We start from the raw sequence: 14,707 nt of genomic DNA, 5'->3' as shown, positions 1-14,707 counted from the left end.
TGTGTGTAACATTTCAAAAAGCACGTTAAGCTCCATTCTGATATATGAATGGTATTAGACAGATATTTGATCTGAAATCATATGATTTGGACAACAGCAGTATTTCTCTCCCTTTTGATTTTTCTGCTGAAGACATACACAGATCTTATTATGCATAGCTGTTTATCATGCTCCACTTCAAAATATTTATAAACTTTTAAAACCTTTCCTTGCTATTGTTTTCTTCTTTTTTTTTTTTAAAAATAAGAATTTCAATTGTTTCCATTTCAGTCTCTTTTTGAAAACTTATTCACAGGGAATATAAGTCACCTCATTTTTTGAATCTAGGCTAATTATTCACAGCAGGATTAATGGTATTATTATAGCGCGAAGAATCTACAGTCAGAGATCAACACTGTTTTATCTAAATTCTCCATACCTATTGACAAAAACAACAGTCCATGCCTAGACAGCTCATAATCTGAATGACAAGAAAGCACTCAACAGCTGAACATGAAAGCAAAGAGGCTGGGTGGGCTGGTGGAGGGAAGTGACAAGGGAACAGATTTATATAGAAAACGGTCTGAAAATCTGAACTGGAACACAAAGCCTATGATCATATCTTGACATTTAGGAGACTACTTTCAAAGCCAAGTAAACATTTAGCTGAGAAATAAGTATTACTTAGCTCTCTATTATGATCGGTGAAGAAAAGAGCTTTGCACCTTGCTTCCTTGCCACTAATAGAAATACCAGGTCTGTTATCGTAACGTTATTGACAGACTCAGGGAACTACAGCAAATTATGTAAATTAATAAGCACATGAAAGAATAAGCCATAAGAAAGAGAACGTGCTTAATTATCCAAACAGCTAGCTCTGAAGACTGAGTTTCCAATCTCTGCTACTTCATTTAGCGCCAACTCTTAATGAGCCTAGGTTGTAAATGCATCATTTATACTGAGTTAGAACCAGTCACTCTTCTGCTACTGTTTAAGAGAGCGAGTAATGTTTCCACAAAGAGCCAGCATCTTTCCAGCAGTTCACTGCCATTTATCCCAAATACTTTGGTGCCCACCATGACTAAAAACATCCCTGTTCTATTCAATTCATTCATGTATTCTTCTCTCCTCGCTGCCGTGATCCCCGGCCAGCTGCCCCTTTGGGATCAAAACAGATTTTTTTAGCGATGGACTCCTCTGCACAGCAGGGTGCTGTTACTGAAAACCGACATCAGGAGATGCCTTATGTTTCACATATCCTTGTCATCACCAAACAATGATGAAACTATGTTTGGATGCATGTTTGAGGATAAGCAGCAAGTTAAAGGGACATTGTCACTAAATGATTCGTGAACTTTTTGGTGGAATGCAGACCTACACAAATTTGGACGAATGCATAAAGCAAATTATGGTTGCCATATGCAACCATAAATGGTGTTAGATGGTTTTGGTGCAAAACCATAAAGCACTCAATATTTCCAGCTGTTCTGAGATCCATTTGAACCCCTCGTTATTACAGATAACTATTTGCATTAGAGAAGTGCCTGGGGTGGGGGTGTCCATGTATGTCCAAGGTTGCACTGTGCTGAGCAGGATTTAAACAGGTGACAAAAGAGTCTGTACCTAAATCTGTAATGTCAATAATAGGATAGAATAATACATCTCATTGCCAGAGTGCAGCTGGGACAAAAGAAAACATTTGTCTTTTTAGGGGGAGTGGGTTCACAGACTGGCCCCAGACCTCCTGGTTTCTTGTCCTGTGTCTTAGCAAGTAACCCCTCTGAAACAGAAACTTGGCACCACTGGTGAATCTACCCAAGCTGAAATTGGTTGGGTAAACAAGGAATAAAGGAAAAACTTGGTGTTAGCCAGACCTGTGAATCCTATTACTACAAACAGAAATTCTCTTTGAGCCCAGCCTTTGGGATACTGTTGCTCCTCAGCAAATTCTACTGCTAAACCCAGTTAGATTTTGTGTTGTATGATAGTATTAGATTGAGCCTGAAAGTCTGATGGGGACAGAAATACAGCTTTCTGTGCATATGCACAACACTTACCTAAGGAAGTCATCAGCTGACAGAATACATTGAGTTACAGTGTAAACATGGTTGATTTTACTGTTTGCAAGAAAATTAAGGAAACAAAAGCCAAACTAATGATATGCTGAATTATTCAGCCAACAGTGTGCACATCTGTGTTTTGGGGCCCTTCTGCTGCAAAAGCTGGTGGCAAGAATAAAAAGGCTGGGGAAATGATTAAGCTTAGCTAATTTGTTTGGCTTATTCAGCAGATGGCAAAATACTCTGCTTAGGTACTTTTGTGTGGTAGAGAAATGAATAATTGAGGATGCTAGTAGTACTGAAGAAGCAGTGCAAACTGAACTCTGAATGACTTTTGGTTATGGACAGAGGGGAGTTGGGACTGAACTTCTGGGCAATTCTATGGGATGTCTCTGTCCTGGAGTCATTTCCATAAGGGCATATGCGTGGGAAGAACTCTCAGGCAGTCTCGTAACCCCTATAGCTCTTTGCTGAATGCAGAGAGCAAAGTACTTTGATTTGGGGCAAAACAATATACAACTAGTCTTAAAGACCTTTTCCAATTCTGAAAATGTTTGTAGATAAGTCACATCTTGTTTGCAGAGAATGAAATGAGTACCAACGTCTTTTTAATCTGTCGGTCCCAAACACCCTTAACACGCACATCTCATGAGCTCATTCACAACCAGTTGTCTTCAGACAATCTCCCTCTCTCTGTTGTGTTCATATCCCAAGTTCTGAAGACTTTTTTGAAATAAAGCCCAAAACCAAAGTTAGCTTTTGCAAAATTAGCTACTTTTCTTACTTTCATTTTTGAAAGCAGTTGAATTAAAAAAAAACAGCCCAGAAACACAATGAGCATAGAAGAAATCTGTATAGATGCTCAGTTCACCAAACAGAAATCATGAGGCTCTATTCCAGGCAATCTTAATTACAGACAGTCAGTACTGTATATCCAGCCATGGCGAGGATATCCATGTGCACGAGGATGGATTTGTGTCTCCAGAACATAAATAGTTCTGTAATTCTTACATGCCCAGCTTCAGTCCACAGGGAATTTTTAAAGGAGAAAAGTTAAAATTTGTTAGAAAATTTTTGGTTGGTGTAAATTGGTGAGCTAAAAAGCACAAAGGCAACTTCTGAAAGACAAATGCTACAATCATTGTCTGAAGCATTAGGTGTGATTTTCCTAACACTCTCTGGAAAGCATTATTGTGTACATTTTTGAGATGAACAAGCTAAATTGGGAGAATCAGCAATAGACCCATAATGGAAATCTAGTCCTGTATTTGGTTATAGACTAAATACTGCACGTTTGGTTTCAGATGTGTATTCCTGAAACACATTAATTCTATTACTATTCATTACTATTCATTACTATTTTGGTAATCATCATTTAAACAGTGTAAAACAGTCATCAGGCTGTAAAGTTTAGTTCTTTTATTGTTTTCTTACCTGTTAGCAGCCAATTTGTTTGAGATGAACCCTCCTGGAATTTGTGTCACAATGTAACCCCAAAAAAAAGAGCCATGAATGAGGCCCACTGTCTCTGGATCCCAGTTAAATTGGGCTTTCTGTAAAGGAAACAGAAAAAATACTGTAAGGTGAAGCATACTTATTGTAAGATAGCCACTATTTGGAAGTCACACAGAAGTCACTCATCCTCCGAATCAAGGCAGTCTCTTCATGCTGGTGTTGCTGAGCTTGAATCCCCCCAGTTAAGGCAAAAGGATGTCAAATTCCCACGTGAGATCACTGCTTTTGCTCTTAGCTTTCAGGTGGGTGGATAGGAGAGGGGAGAGTTTTCAGCCAGAGGGCAGCTGATGCTGGAGCTTCATCTTTGCCACTTGTCACTGCTTCCCCCTGGGCTGCTTAGTCCTGAAACGTGCTCGGTGTTATAACAAGGACCTGATGCCTTTCAATGGACATATCCATTTCCCCAAGATTATGGAGGTTGATCAGGTCCTTTGGGTTGACCAGCTGCCTGGTCAGGCTGGTCCTGTGTTATCCATGGTTCTCCTTGTCAGGGTCAAACACTGACCATCCACCATCAGCATTAAGTGGCGTGGGAGCAGAAAAGTGGGGAGAGGGGGTGAGGTGTCAGGGGGAGGGGGTAACACCTGAAGACAAGGCAATCTGGAGATAAAACTGGGTAACACTAGCTTGCTGACTAGTTTATCTTTTACTAAAAGTGATGGCAGTCATAGGGCTGGATTTGGTTACAGAAGGCCACCCACAGGCTGGTCATAGATGGTTCCTAGCAAAAAATGTCTGCAGCCAAGAGAAATGCTTCCACTATACACCTCATCCTTGGATACCAAGCAGTTTCGGTCTTCTCAAGGCTCTTCCTGAATAAGGACATTCCTGTTCTCTGATGACCCTGTTTGACATACTTTGTTCAGAGGAGGCATAGCCAAAGCCCAGGGCAAAACACAGAGAAAGTGAAGAAAAGAAAGGTAGATCCATGATGCCCCTCCTGCCCTCCGTTCTGGGGATCAGACAGGGCCTGGCTCAGTATAATCACACGAATGTAAGGTCAGTGTCAGCTTTTCCTCCTTGAACCCTCAGTTCAGAAGAGTTGTTTTGGAGCAAAGCGTAACCGTGATGTTTTTCTTCATGATCATTTTTATGCTAATCACTTGGCAGGGAAAGGTGGCTAAGCATCATATGGGGAAGTAGCACAGATGTCTTTTAGATTCTGAATTAAAATTGTCACTAAAACACTACAGAAAAATGAAAACTAGAGTGATAAACCTTAACATCTCTTTTTTTCCGTATTACTTTCTCTGTGTAAAAAGAAGAACCAGTTTTCCCCAGTAGGTTGATTTTTTTCCCCAAACAAGCTGAAAAACAGCTCCTCCTTTGACCTACAGGGAGAAAGATGGCACTAATTAGCCAGGCATGTTTACAGAGGGCTAAAGGATGTCCCTCCCCATCAATAATGCATTCTGAAAAGAGACCCACTTTCCTGTGCTGAGTTACATTTCTGTTTTAAATACCTAATTTTCTACTAGTGATTTCCAGCTTAGTTTCTAGATAGTGTTAATTTCTGAAGGCAGAAACACCATGCGACATGCAAAAAGTTCCTGTATCAGGAGGTGCTCATGCCCAAACAGAATAATTTAAGATTTGTGAGATGTGTTTGTCCAATTTTCCTCAAACTACCTCCTCTGAGCTTCCCAGGCTATGCAGGCACGTCCTTTCTCTTGCTCCAGGGTGAAGTATAGAACCAGAAAGTCATAGCGGGGCCCGGGCGAGCAGGAATTAGACTGAATAAATACAAATTCAGCAGCAAGTCTAAGCAGCCGGAGTTGGTCAGAAGAGATTGCAGATGAGGAAGAACTAGGAAACTCTTCATTCACTTTGGTAAATCTTTCTAGGGTTTATTGAGTCTGATTAGAAACACTCGTTTAACTTCGGAAATTTACTATGGACACGTTCTGCAATTTTCTTGTACCAAAAGTTAAAATATTTGGGAGAAAAGATGATGAATAATTGCACAGCTTTTCATTCATCTCTAGCAACACTACAGAAGGTATCTACCTCTCTGGGAGATGTGTTTTGTTTTAGGGAATGTCCTGACAAACAACGGGTATCCATGGGTTGGAGGAAGCCTCTGTTCCCTAGGAAGTTCTGATGATACTTTGTCCTTCTGTAGTGGCTTTCCTCCTACACCTCAGCACATGGGGAATCCTCAGGTAAGAGTCAATATTCCTGTAAATAATTTGTTATGACAGTATCCAAAAATAAGTCAACAAGTAAAGCAAATGTAAATGAGGTTCAAGTTCATAAAGTCCATAAGGGGACTCATGGTATCATGGCTATGTACCAAGGCAGGACTGGGGAAACTAAGATATGCATTGAACCTGCAGTTCCTTGGGTGCATCGTTAGAGGTTTGTAGGCATCTGCTGTCAAGCACATGCCATCTACTGCAAATCTGAAAATAGCTTGGCACCTAGCTCCGAATACCTCTAGACAGCAATCCACATTGTCAATAACTGTAAAAACCTGTTGCCTTATTGCCAGTGATTACTTTAAGGTCTTGAAAGTCATCTACTGATCTGAAGAGAGTGAGTGCAGTGCTACGTACAGCAATTAATCATTCCTGCTGTAGCAGCATCAGAGTGTGCTTCCCTGAGAGATAGTAAGCAGAAAAGCTTCTGCCACCACAACAAAATCTCTCTACGACTGAAAGATCAGGGAGTTGATAGACATGCAAGTCAATTCAGTTCTTGTTTCTGCTACTTATATCCTCTGTGACATTGCAAATTCTCAGATCTTATAGATTTTTAATGTGACTTAGAGACCTGAATAGGAATTAAGCACCTACACATCTATGTGAATCCAGATTCACGTCTCTGGTTTTGATCTATGTATATAGAGTACTTCGATATGTGGGACTTTGATGATTTTGCAATGGGATCTGCTCAGAACAGTGAAAGGAAGATGTTTTCTCACCTGCAGCTCTTGTTTTCCATTAACATAAACAGTGTTATTGTTCACCATTTCCACGATGGCAACACCCAGGTTGCACCTAATTCCGAAGGAGATGCAAAAGCCCAGACCGCTCATTATGGCAATGATGTAGCGCTTGGGCAGCCCGCAGCAATAGCAGTCGCACGGTGCCGGCTTGCGGGTGCTTGCCTGCACGGGCCGCCCCTCTTCCGTCAGCTCAATGTGATCCTCCTCTACGTTGGTGCCATCGATTTTCCTAAACGGACGAAGAAAGAGAAAATGAAAATGCCTTACTGTCTCAGTAACATTTGCTGAAATGTAGATGGAACGTGCTCCAGTCAGCTGCTAAATCATCTCCTTGTGACGCGTTTGTCTCTTGGTTGTGTGATGAGTTAATGCTGGGCAGGCTTTGAAAGGTTAGCATAGCCTGCACTTTTTCATGAATGACCTCTGAAGTTTGTAAATCCAAGCCACCTAGCCAGACAGCTAGCTGGAAAAATGTTCACAGGCTATTCATGTTCATAATTATGAGGGCTAAATTGAGCTCTATTGTGATAAATTCTGCAGGTAAGTAGGAAAATATACATATGAAGAAATTAATCATAATTTCTAATTGGATCCACTAAGCAGAGCTGGCAGTCGGTTTTAAGAAAAGGGCAAACACAGTACAAAGCACGGTTTTGCTCAGCCCAAAACTCCCTGTGAATTTGTTTTCACTTGTGAGACAAAAATCAGGGCTATACTGAAGGAGAGAAGAGGCTCTGGCATCAAAGCACCTACTTAAGATGTAAAAGAGCCGGCCCAGACTTTCTCTGCCTGGAGGGATTTGAAGGCACGTGTCCCCTCTTCTCCGAAACGTCCTCTCACCACAAGGACTTAGGTCATTGCAAAGTGAACCCCCACAACTCCTGTTGTTGAATGTGTTGAACTTTTGTTTAAAACACTTGATATTAAGTGAGATCTGAAGGAAGACAGGGACTTTCTGGGCTGTTGATTCCCCACTCCTCAGCAGCAGAGGCTGAAAGGGCTTTCCCTGCATCAAATTTGGTGTGGCAACTGCAGTGCGGTTGGGAGGAACCGGGAGGGAAGGGACCAGGGATGCGGGCTCTCCCACTTACTTGGGAAAGGGGCAAATGGTACCCAGCCACTTCAGCCTGCGAGAGGCTGCCCACCAGCTGCCGGCTGACACGGGAGGGTAGCTCCTCCAGCTTTGCGTATCCAGCCTTTCCTTTTCCTAGAAGAACCCCAGTTGAGAGATTCATATTAAACAAAATGACACTTCCATGTTATCTGGAATTGCATGATAGTGCAATTAAAAATTAATTTGGTCTCTCAGTCTGATTGGAGATATTAACATCCTGTGCTGTAGGACCAGGGAATGTCTCTGGTAGAAAAGGTGAGGTCAGAAAGACCTGAACATGATTAAATACTTCCTTTCCTAACATTAACTTCCCATGCCTTGGTTTTAAAAGCAGAATATGGGTTTTCTGTCATGCTGAAACACTTAAGCACATGATTAGCTGCGAATACCTGACTAGCCCACTGAATGCTACCTGCGAGCTTAAGGTTAAGTGTTTACTAAAGGATGGCCTCGACTAGCAATTACATTACGAAGCCCTTCAGTTTTGGCATTGCTCTGAAGCAGTGAGCTCAGGATCCCGCTCCTTTTGTGTCTGCCATGGAGTTACTCTCAGTACTGTGAAAATATGAACAGTTACTTAATCTAAAGGAAGCCCAGCTTGCCATATAAAATGATGAAATGATTTCATTCACTCTTTTCTGATAAGGAGTAACTTATTTCCTTCTTTCACACATCTGGCTGAATGTGTTTGAAATCTAATGCATTTTGGTTTTCCATATAAAAATGGCCTATAAAGAAATGTTGCCAGAGCATATATGGATGGGCTACACCTGGCCGACCCACACAGTAGCTGGTTGGGTTTTTTGGGAGAACAGTGTTGGTTTAATCACAGCTTTCTCCAGATGCTGTAAATTTAATGTACTACCCATAATCTAATAGATAGTACTCTGTACTAACGGTTTGGCAAGGTGCTAAGTATGGCTTCCTGGGGTGCCATAGGAAATTTCACTTTCCAATATGAAATTTCACTTAAAAATCTCAGCATTTCTAAGCTTTTCAGCTACAGGCTAACTGGTGCATCATTTATTATATTACTCCTTTTTACATCGTATCATCAAACCGTTACTCCAGCCTTATTCTAAGCAACAAGAAAAAAAGCATGTTACAGTCCATCAGCTCACATTTCCAAGAAACGCTAGAATCGGAGTGTTTGGGGCCAGAAGGGAACTCCGGGGCTTATTTGATTTAACCCTTTGCTCAAAGCAGTGCTAACTGCAAAGTTGGATCATTAGCTCATTGTCAGGCTGGAGGGAAGACTTTGCATTAAAGCAAGGAGCCACAGGAAATGTGATAGTACTGTGGTGTTATTGAAGGTGATTGAGATCTTATGATTCACTGGCAGGGAAACAGCATTTGTTAGTGAAATGAGAGTACAGAGAGTAATGTAGTCAGGCACTTTAAAAAGAAGACACCACATATTCTATGCTCTGTATATAGGTAGGTGTAAACTGAATAAAATATCAGAAATAAAGACCTCAGGAAGTGAAAAGACAATTGAATAATTATTTTTAGAACTGTTGTCATCTCAAAAGAGTTATTAAAAAAAACAGAAGAAGTAATTTAATTGTCTTCCTCTAACATAACCTAAGATACTTAATTAAATCAAAGCACAATTCCTCAAATTTTTATACCTTTACCAGGCTCTCTACTTATAAGAGAGACATTAGATTTTAATTGGTGCATTATTTTGGGCAGCTGGCAGAGATTTGACACATCATGCAAAGCCAGAACATCTGTTCAGATCTGGACATTTTCAGCTGGCTGTCAATTCACATAGGCATGAAAACATCCTTCTGCTCCAAATTCACTGTTAAAAATGGTGAGCCAGGACTAGCACTATGGGCTGACATCGCCTCTGCGGAGAAATTAATTGTTTTGCTATTGTATTCAACTACTCATTAATAAAAGCAGGTTGAGGACTGATCCATGACCCCAAATTCTCACAGTATTTTTCATACCTCCAACGCGCAACGTTAACCCCTCTATAGCAGATTTGTCTCAAAGAAAACTGTTTTGCAATAGCAGTCCCAAAATGGAGCTGGAATGAAGCATTAGCAGCGCAGACATTCACAGAGCCAGTGTTTGACCTAGCTTTTTGGCCTTATTTTATTGAGCAGGTATATAATGAAGGTATGGCAACTCCATGAAAAGATGAGAAATATCTTCCAGTTGATCCATATATTTTGATAGCGCCACTGAAAATTTTCACTTGTTGTACACCAGTGATTTAGAAGAAAACTGCTTCAGAGCCAGGGCTCTTCTCTAATTATCTGACTAATGGAGGAGAGCATTTTGCTGCATGGGAAATGTTCAGTCCTTACATCAATGTTTCCTTGTTTCAGCAAATATACAATACTTGGCAAGTAAGAAGAGCTAAGCTATTTGAAGATATCTGCATCCGTGTTCTGTGCCCAAATGTCATAACTACTGTATGCAAAATTTCTCTTCTTTCTTGAATGACTTTACTCTGGCATATACAGAATTTTGGAAGAATGAAAGAAATTTTTAAAATTCCTATCGTAATAAATAAAATCCCTAGAACACATATACATTCACCAATCTGTATTTATGGGATTTTAGCAGAGGAATTGGTTATTTCTTCAAATGTTAAAGTAGGTGGACTAGGATCATGCCATTTAATTTCATTTGATTAAAAACACATAGATTCGACAATAACGGAGAAATGTTAATGCTTGCCACGTGTTAGAACACATTCTAGAATTACTTTTACCAGATATTACAGTCTTTCACAGGCAGCTGCAGCACAATCATACACAATGTTCAAACTTCAGAGCTACAAATCCAGCATCAGTCATCACATGCAACAATTACTGATGATCCTGGCATAACTTCAGAAACCTACACACTGATTATCAAAAAATATCATTTATCCAAAAGCAGATCCAATCTTCTGAGATGTCATTTACTCTATGGGGTTTTGCCCAGGTGTCCACACCAAATCCTGCAATTGATGCATTGGTACAAAATCCCAGTACAGGCAGGCAAACCCTCTTAAGTCGCTCAGTGCATGGGACCTCTCCGGCTGGTTTCTGCATGGTATTTGCATGAAACTCATGGCATGTACACACCATGGGACTGCATCTCACAGGTGCTGCACTCCCAGGCTGCAGGACAGCCTCGCAGTTTCTCCTCAGCACAGCCTCAATGCACTGGAGGGATGCCCCGTGGGTGCTGCAGCGCAGCGCTGCACATGTGTATTGTGCCCTTGCACTAACACCATTGTACAAGGGGCCTTGCATGACCCACGGACCAGCTGCGTCTGGACACCCCACATTGTGTTCCCAGTGCTGCGTGGTCTGCAGTGCACTAAACTCTCTCTGTACTTGTGTGCAATGGAAAAATTTGACAGGACTGAGGCTATGATCCAGCGCAGGCAGAGGATCCCTGTCCAATGCAAGGGTGTATCGCCCAGCTTCAAGTTGCAGTTTTTAGCAGTTTAGGCTGTCTAATTCACCAATTATTAGGGCCCAGACTACATACAGCAACTGTGTGACATGGTCCATACGACTTTTCGTATTAACGGTGACATTACTGAGTTGTAAACCCACTTAGTCACTTCCCACTTCATCAGTAAGCCCACAGTTGCTGATAGCTGGTCCAAGACTCCCGAAATCCTCAGAGTAGGCAGAGCCTGAGATTTTACTTTAGTTCATGAATTTTTCTTTGACTACACTAAGTTCACAGAAGGCCTAAAGTGTTTGTGCATGCCAAGAAGCTCCGCAAGAAAAGCTTTCTTTTCTGGGAAACATAAGGCTTGGAGAGCCCAGCTCTGATATCCATTCGCCCAAGCCTTGAATCCTTTGAATTTTTTTTTTGCTGCCCCACTGTGTTTAACTAATCAAGAACAAACCCAATTTTGCCTAAAAATTATTTTGTACAAAATATCTAAAACATTTTCTAAAACATCTTCTAAGATTTCACAAATGAAACTGCTGGCAACAGCCTAAAGAAAGGACGCCTCTGGGGTCTCGCCAGTTCAGTTGCCCTTGCCTCCCTTCCAGGATCCAGCTACCCTAAAGTAACCTCCTGTGGGCAGACTCCTGTTTTGCAGCACCCACAAAATAATTTGAGATTGCTACACACCTGTGAGGAGGCAGTAAGTTGCTTTATGCTGCTTGTGCTTTAGCACTTGAACTTTGTCGACAATCGCTATGGAGCAGCCGGTATCTGGCAGCTGGTCTTGCCAGGCACTGGCTTCTGGATCTGCTCTGCTCTTTGCAAGACAGAGGAGATGTGGTAGAAAGGCGTAGACTTGTCGTATTTACCAAAGCTAAAAAGTATTTTTCAACTCACTTTGCTAGTTTTGATCCCGCATCAACACAGTGAAATCGCACTCGGAGACCTAATCAAGAATGCACACTAATATAATTAATCACCTATCAATCAAATGCTAGAAGAGAAGGCAAATTCTTTGCTGATTTACACCATATTAAAGCCAATTGGTTTGGATGAAAAGCCAAGTCGAGGTTGCAGCTGGTACATATAGATATGTACCATCATGTAAAAATAGAAGTGTATGCTCTCGTTTGTAGGCTAAGCTGTAGACAATAAAGTTCAAGTTAAAAACATGCTTGTTTCATTCCTTACAGAACCCTTCAAACATGACTGCATGTTTCCGAAGAGACTGCTCAACTTGCAGCAATTCTTACCTAGATCTGATTGCAGACATAGTAAAAAACTTTTATTGGTTGGATTATTTCCTCCACTGGCTGGTACATCTAAGAAAGGCGCTGGTATACGTATGTTTAAAACAGAAAATAAGTCCAGCAAACTTTCTTGTATCTCAACTCAGATTTGTTTTGGTTTGATTCAGTAGCAATGTTGCTGAAATTGGATGCCAATACTATCAACTGTGTAGGAACCAGCATGACATCCTTGATACATGGCTGCAAGAGAAGAGTAATCTGAATAATTTAAAGTTTGCGTACCATTTCCACATAGCAAACCCAGTGTACTGCCACGTCACATACCAAATATAAACCCTATGTGTATTTGGTCAAATTGGCCAGCAGAGCCCACAGCAAAGAGAATTTATGATTGAATAAATGACTTACTTAACTTGATGTTTTAAAAGAAAAACGGAATCCCTGGAATTACTGTAGAGTATCATAAAAGTAAAAAAAGCAAAGTGTCAGACTTCATCTATGGCACTGTAAATGAAGAAAAATTAAGTTGAAATTGTGTGGAACACAGATACTCTGTTCACATAGAAATAGTGTAACCGGCAATCTACCAGTGCATATTAGTAACTTCTTTAAAAGTGTACATGCTTATTTTCTTGCATATACATGCTGTAGTACAATACATGTAGATTATTATACATTTTCTTGTGATCAAAGGCATGTTTAGATGTGCCAAGAACTACATCTCAACTCAACAACAAAATAGCATTCCCAAAAGAAGGTAAAGGGATGGATATGAAAGCAAATACAATTCAATCACTAAAAATGCATTCAGTTAAAATATTGGCCTGATCCATACGAAGATTTAAAACACTTAACATCGAGCTTGCAAGAAATGCCACTGAACCCTCTGGCTCTCATCTATTGAGTACGCAAATAAATGTTGTCAGTGGTCTTTACTAATAGAAATAATCTTCCATTTAAATGAGAAACCTCTTTCCCTTTATGAAACTGGTAATTTGTTACATCGCATTTTCATTTAGCAAAAAATAAAAATCTTTCTGTTTGTTGTTTCATAAACTGTCAGATTAAGATAAAAATCTTTAATCTTTTTTCTCTTTTTGCTAGCAAACAGCTGCTTCTCCTTTTTCTCGTTCTAATTTTTTAGTCTAAGTAAACATACACATACACATCTCTACTTAATACATTTTCTCTTACTGATTTGGAACAAGATTTTCAAAAAAAGCCCCTGTAATTTAGGAACATTAAGTTTGATTTCAAGAGTGGCATCACTTGGGAGTGTTAATTCCCATTAAATCATCAGTTTTTCTCATGCAAGCTAAACCACAGAATTATTCACATTTAATTATTTAAAAATTTTTTAATTAAAACACTTTCTCATGCTCTTTGTAATATTAGAACACTATTTTCTAACTTATTATCACCTTTTTTTTGTTTAATATAAATATTCTAACGTCTGTAGTCATATGCTGTTGTAACAGTACTCTTTTTACATCTTCCGTCTTGCAGCAAGGTGTCTGTCACTATCTGAGCTCAGATATTAATCTTGCAACTCTAAATTCCGTCTTATGTTTATACATTTTTCTAGACTTCATTTCTCTTTAATATATTAAACCGATGGACCTGTCTGGGAATTTTCTGTTGGATTTTACCTTCTCAGATTCCCCAGCGAGTCACTAACAGTGTTCTTCACCTCCTCCTTTCCTGGGTTAAAAAATCTTTCCTTCAGTGAACTGAACACTTTGAAAGGCATTTTGTCTTTCTTCTTCAGTAAATCCCTTACGTTAACAAGCATTCACTTCTGCTGTCATGTTTCCCGATGCCAGACTCGGGAGCCTCCGCCGGTCCCCTCGGTGACCTCTGCGATAACAACCAGTTGCTCAAGAAAGAAGCATGGAAGAAAAAAGAAAAAATCAAACCAGATTTTTCCAAAGCCAGAAAGTCAGTCGGGAAGAGCTCTGGAGCGAAACCCCCTCGGAAGCGCTCAGGGACTCGGCGGTGCACTTGCAGCAGCTCTGCCGTGCATCTGCGCGGGGTCGGGTACCTGTACGGGGGCAGCTCGTCCGCAGGCTGCAGCTGGCGAGCTGGAGGTGCTGCCGAGGGCCGGTGTCCCCGGGCGGGATGCTGCTGCCTGCACCAGGGGCGAACCTCAGGCTGGCTGGCTGGGGCTCATCCTCAGTGCCTCCCTCGCTCCCTCCCCTGCCTCTTTCACGGCGAGATCCTGTGCAAGGTGGTGCTATAGTAACGGACACAATACCTGTCCTCAAGCCACTCCACTTCGTTAACAAGACCTCATCTATGGCAAAGGCAAGAACTTTATTAAACATTTACGAGTCTCTTCTGCAGGGAGGGAGTTATTGCAAGCTACAGTTCCCATTCCCTGTGTACCCCCCCCCCGCCCAGATGAGCCCCCCTACCCCAATGCACC

The 14,707-nt window shown here is 41.0% G+C and overlaps 1 protein-coding gene across 1 annotated transcript in view; it reads right to left on the bottom strand.

The window, feature by feature from the left end:
- Window positions 1-14,047, bottom strand: part of SLC17A8 (solute carrier family 17 member 8) — a 28,750-nt gene extending 14,703 nt beyond the window's left edge. Inside the window, exons 1-3 of the mRNA XM_075157258.1 lie at window positions 13,932-14,047; window positions 6,478-6,730; window positions 3,474-3,592 (exon numbers count right to left, since the gene is read on the bottom strand). Of these exons, the coding sequence (XP_075013359.1) occupies window positions 3,474-3,592; window positions 6,478-6,730; window positions 13,932-14,032 (473 nt within the window). The 5' untranslated portion in view covers window positions 14,033-14,047. The remainder of the gene's footprint in view (window positions 1-3,473; window positions 3,593-6,477; window positions 6,731-13,931) is intronic.
- Between the last annotated feature and the right edge of the window lie 660 nt (window positions 14,048-14,707).

The sequence above is a fragment of the Calonectris borealis genome, chromosome 1 (genome assembly GCF_964195595.1).
Source record: "Calonectris borealis chromosome 1, bCalBor7.hap1.2, whole genome shotgun sequence".
NCBI classification, from domain to species: domain Eukaryota; kingdom Metazoa; phylum Chordata; class Aves; order Procellariiformes; family Procellariidae; genus Calonectris; species Calonectris borealis.
This window is presented reverse-complemented; position numbering and strand designations above follow the sequence as displayed.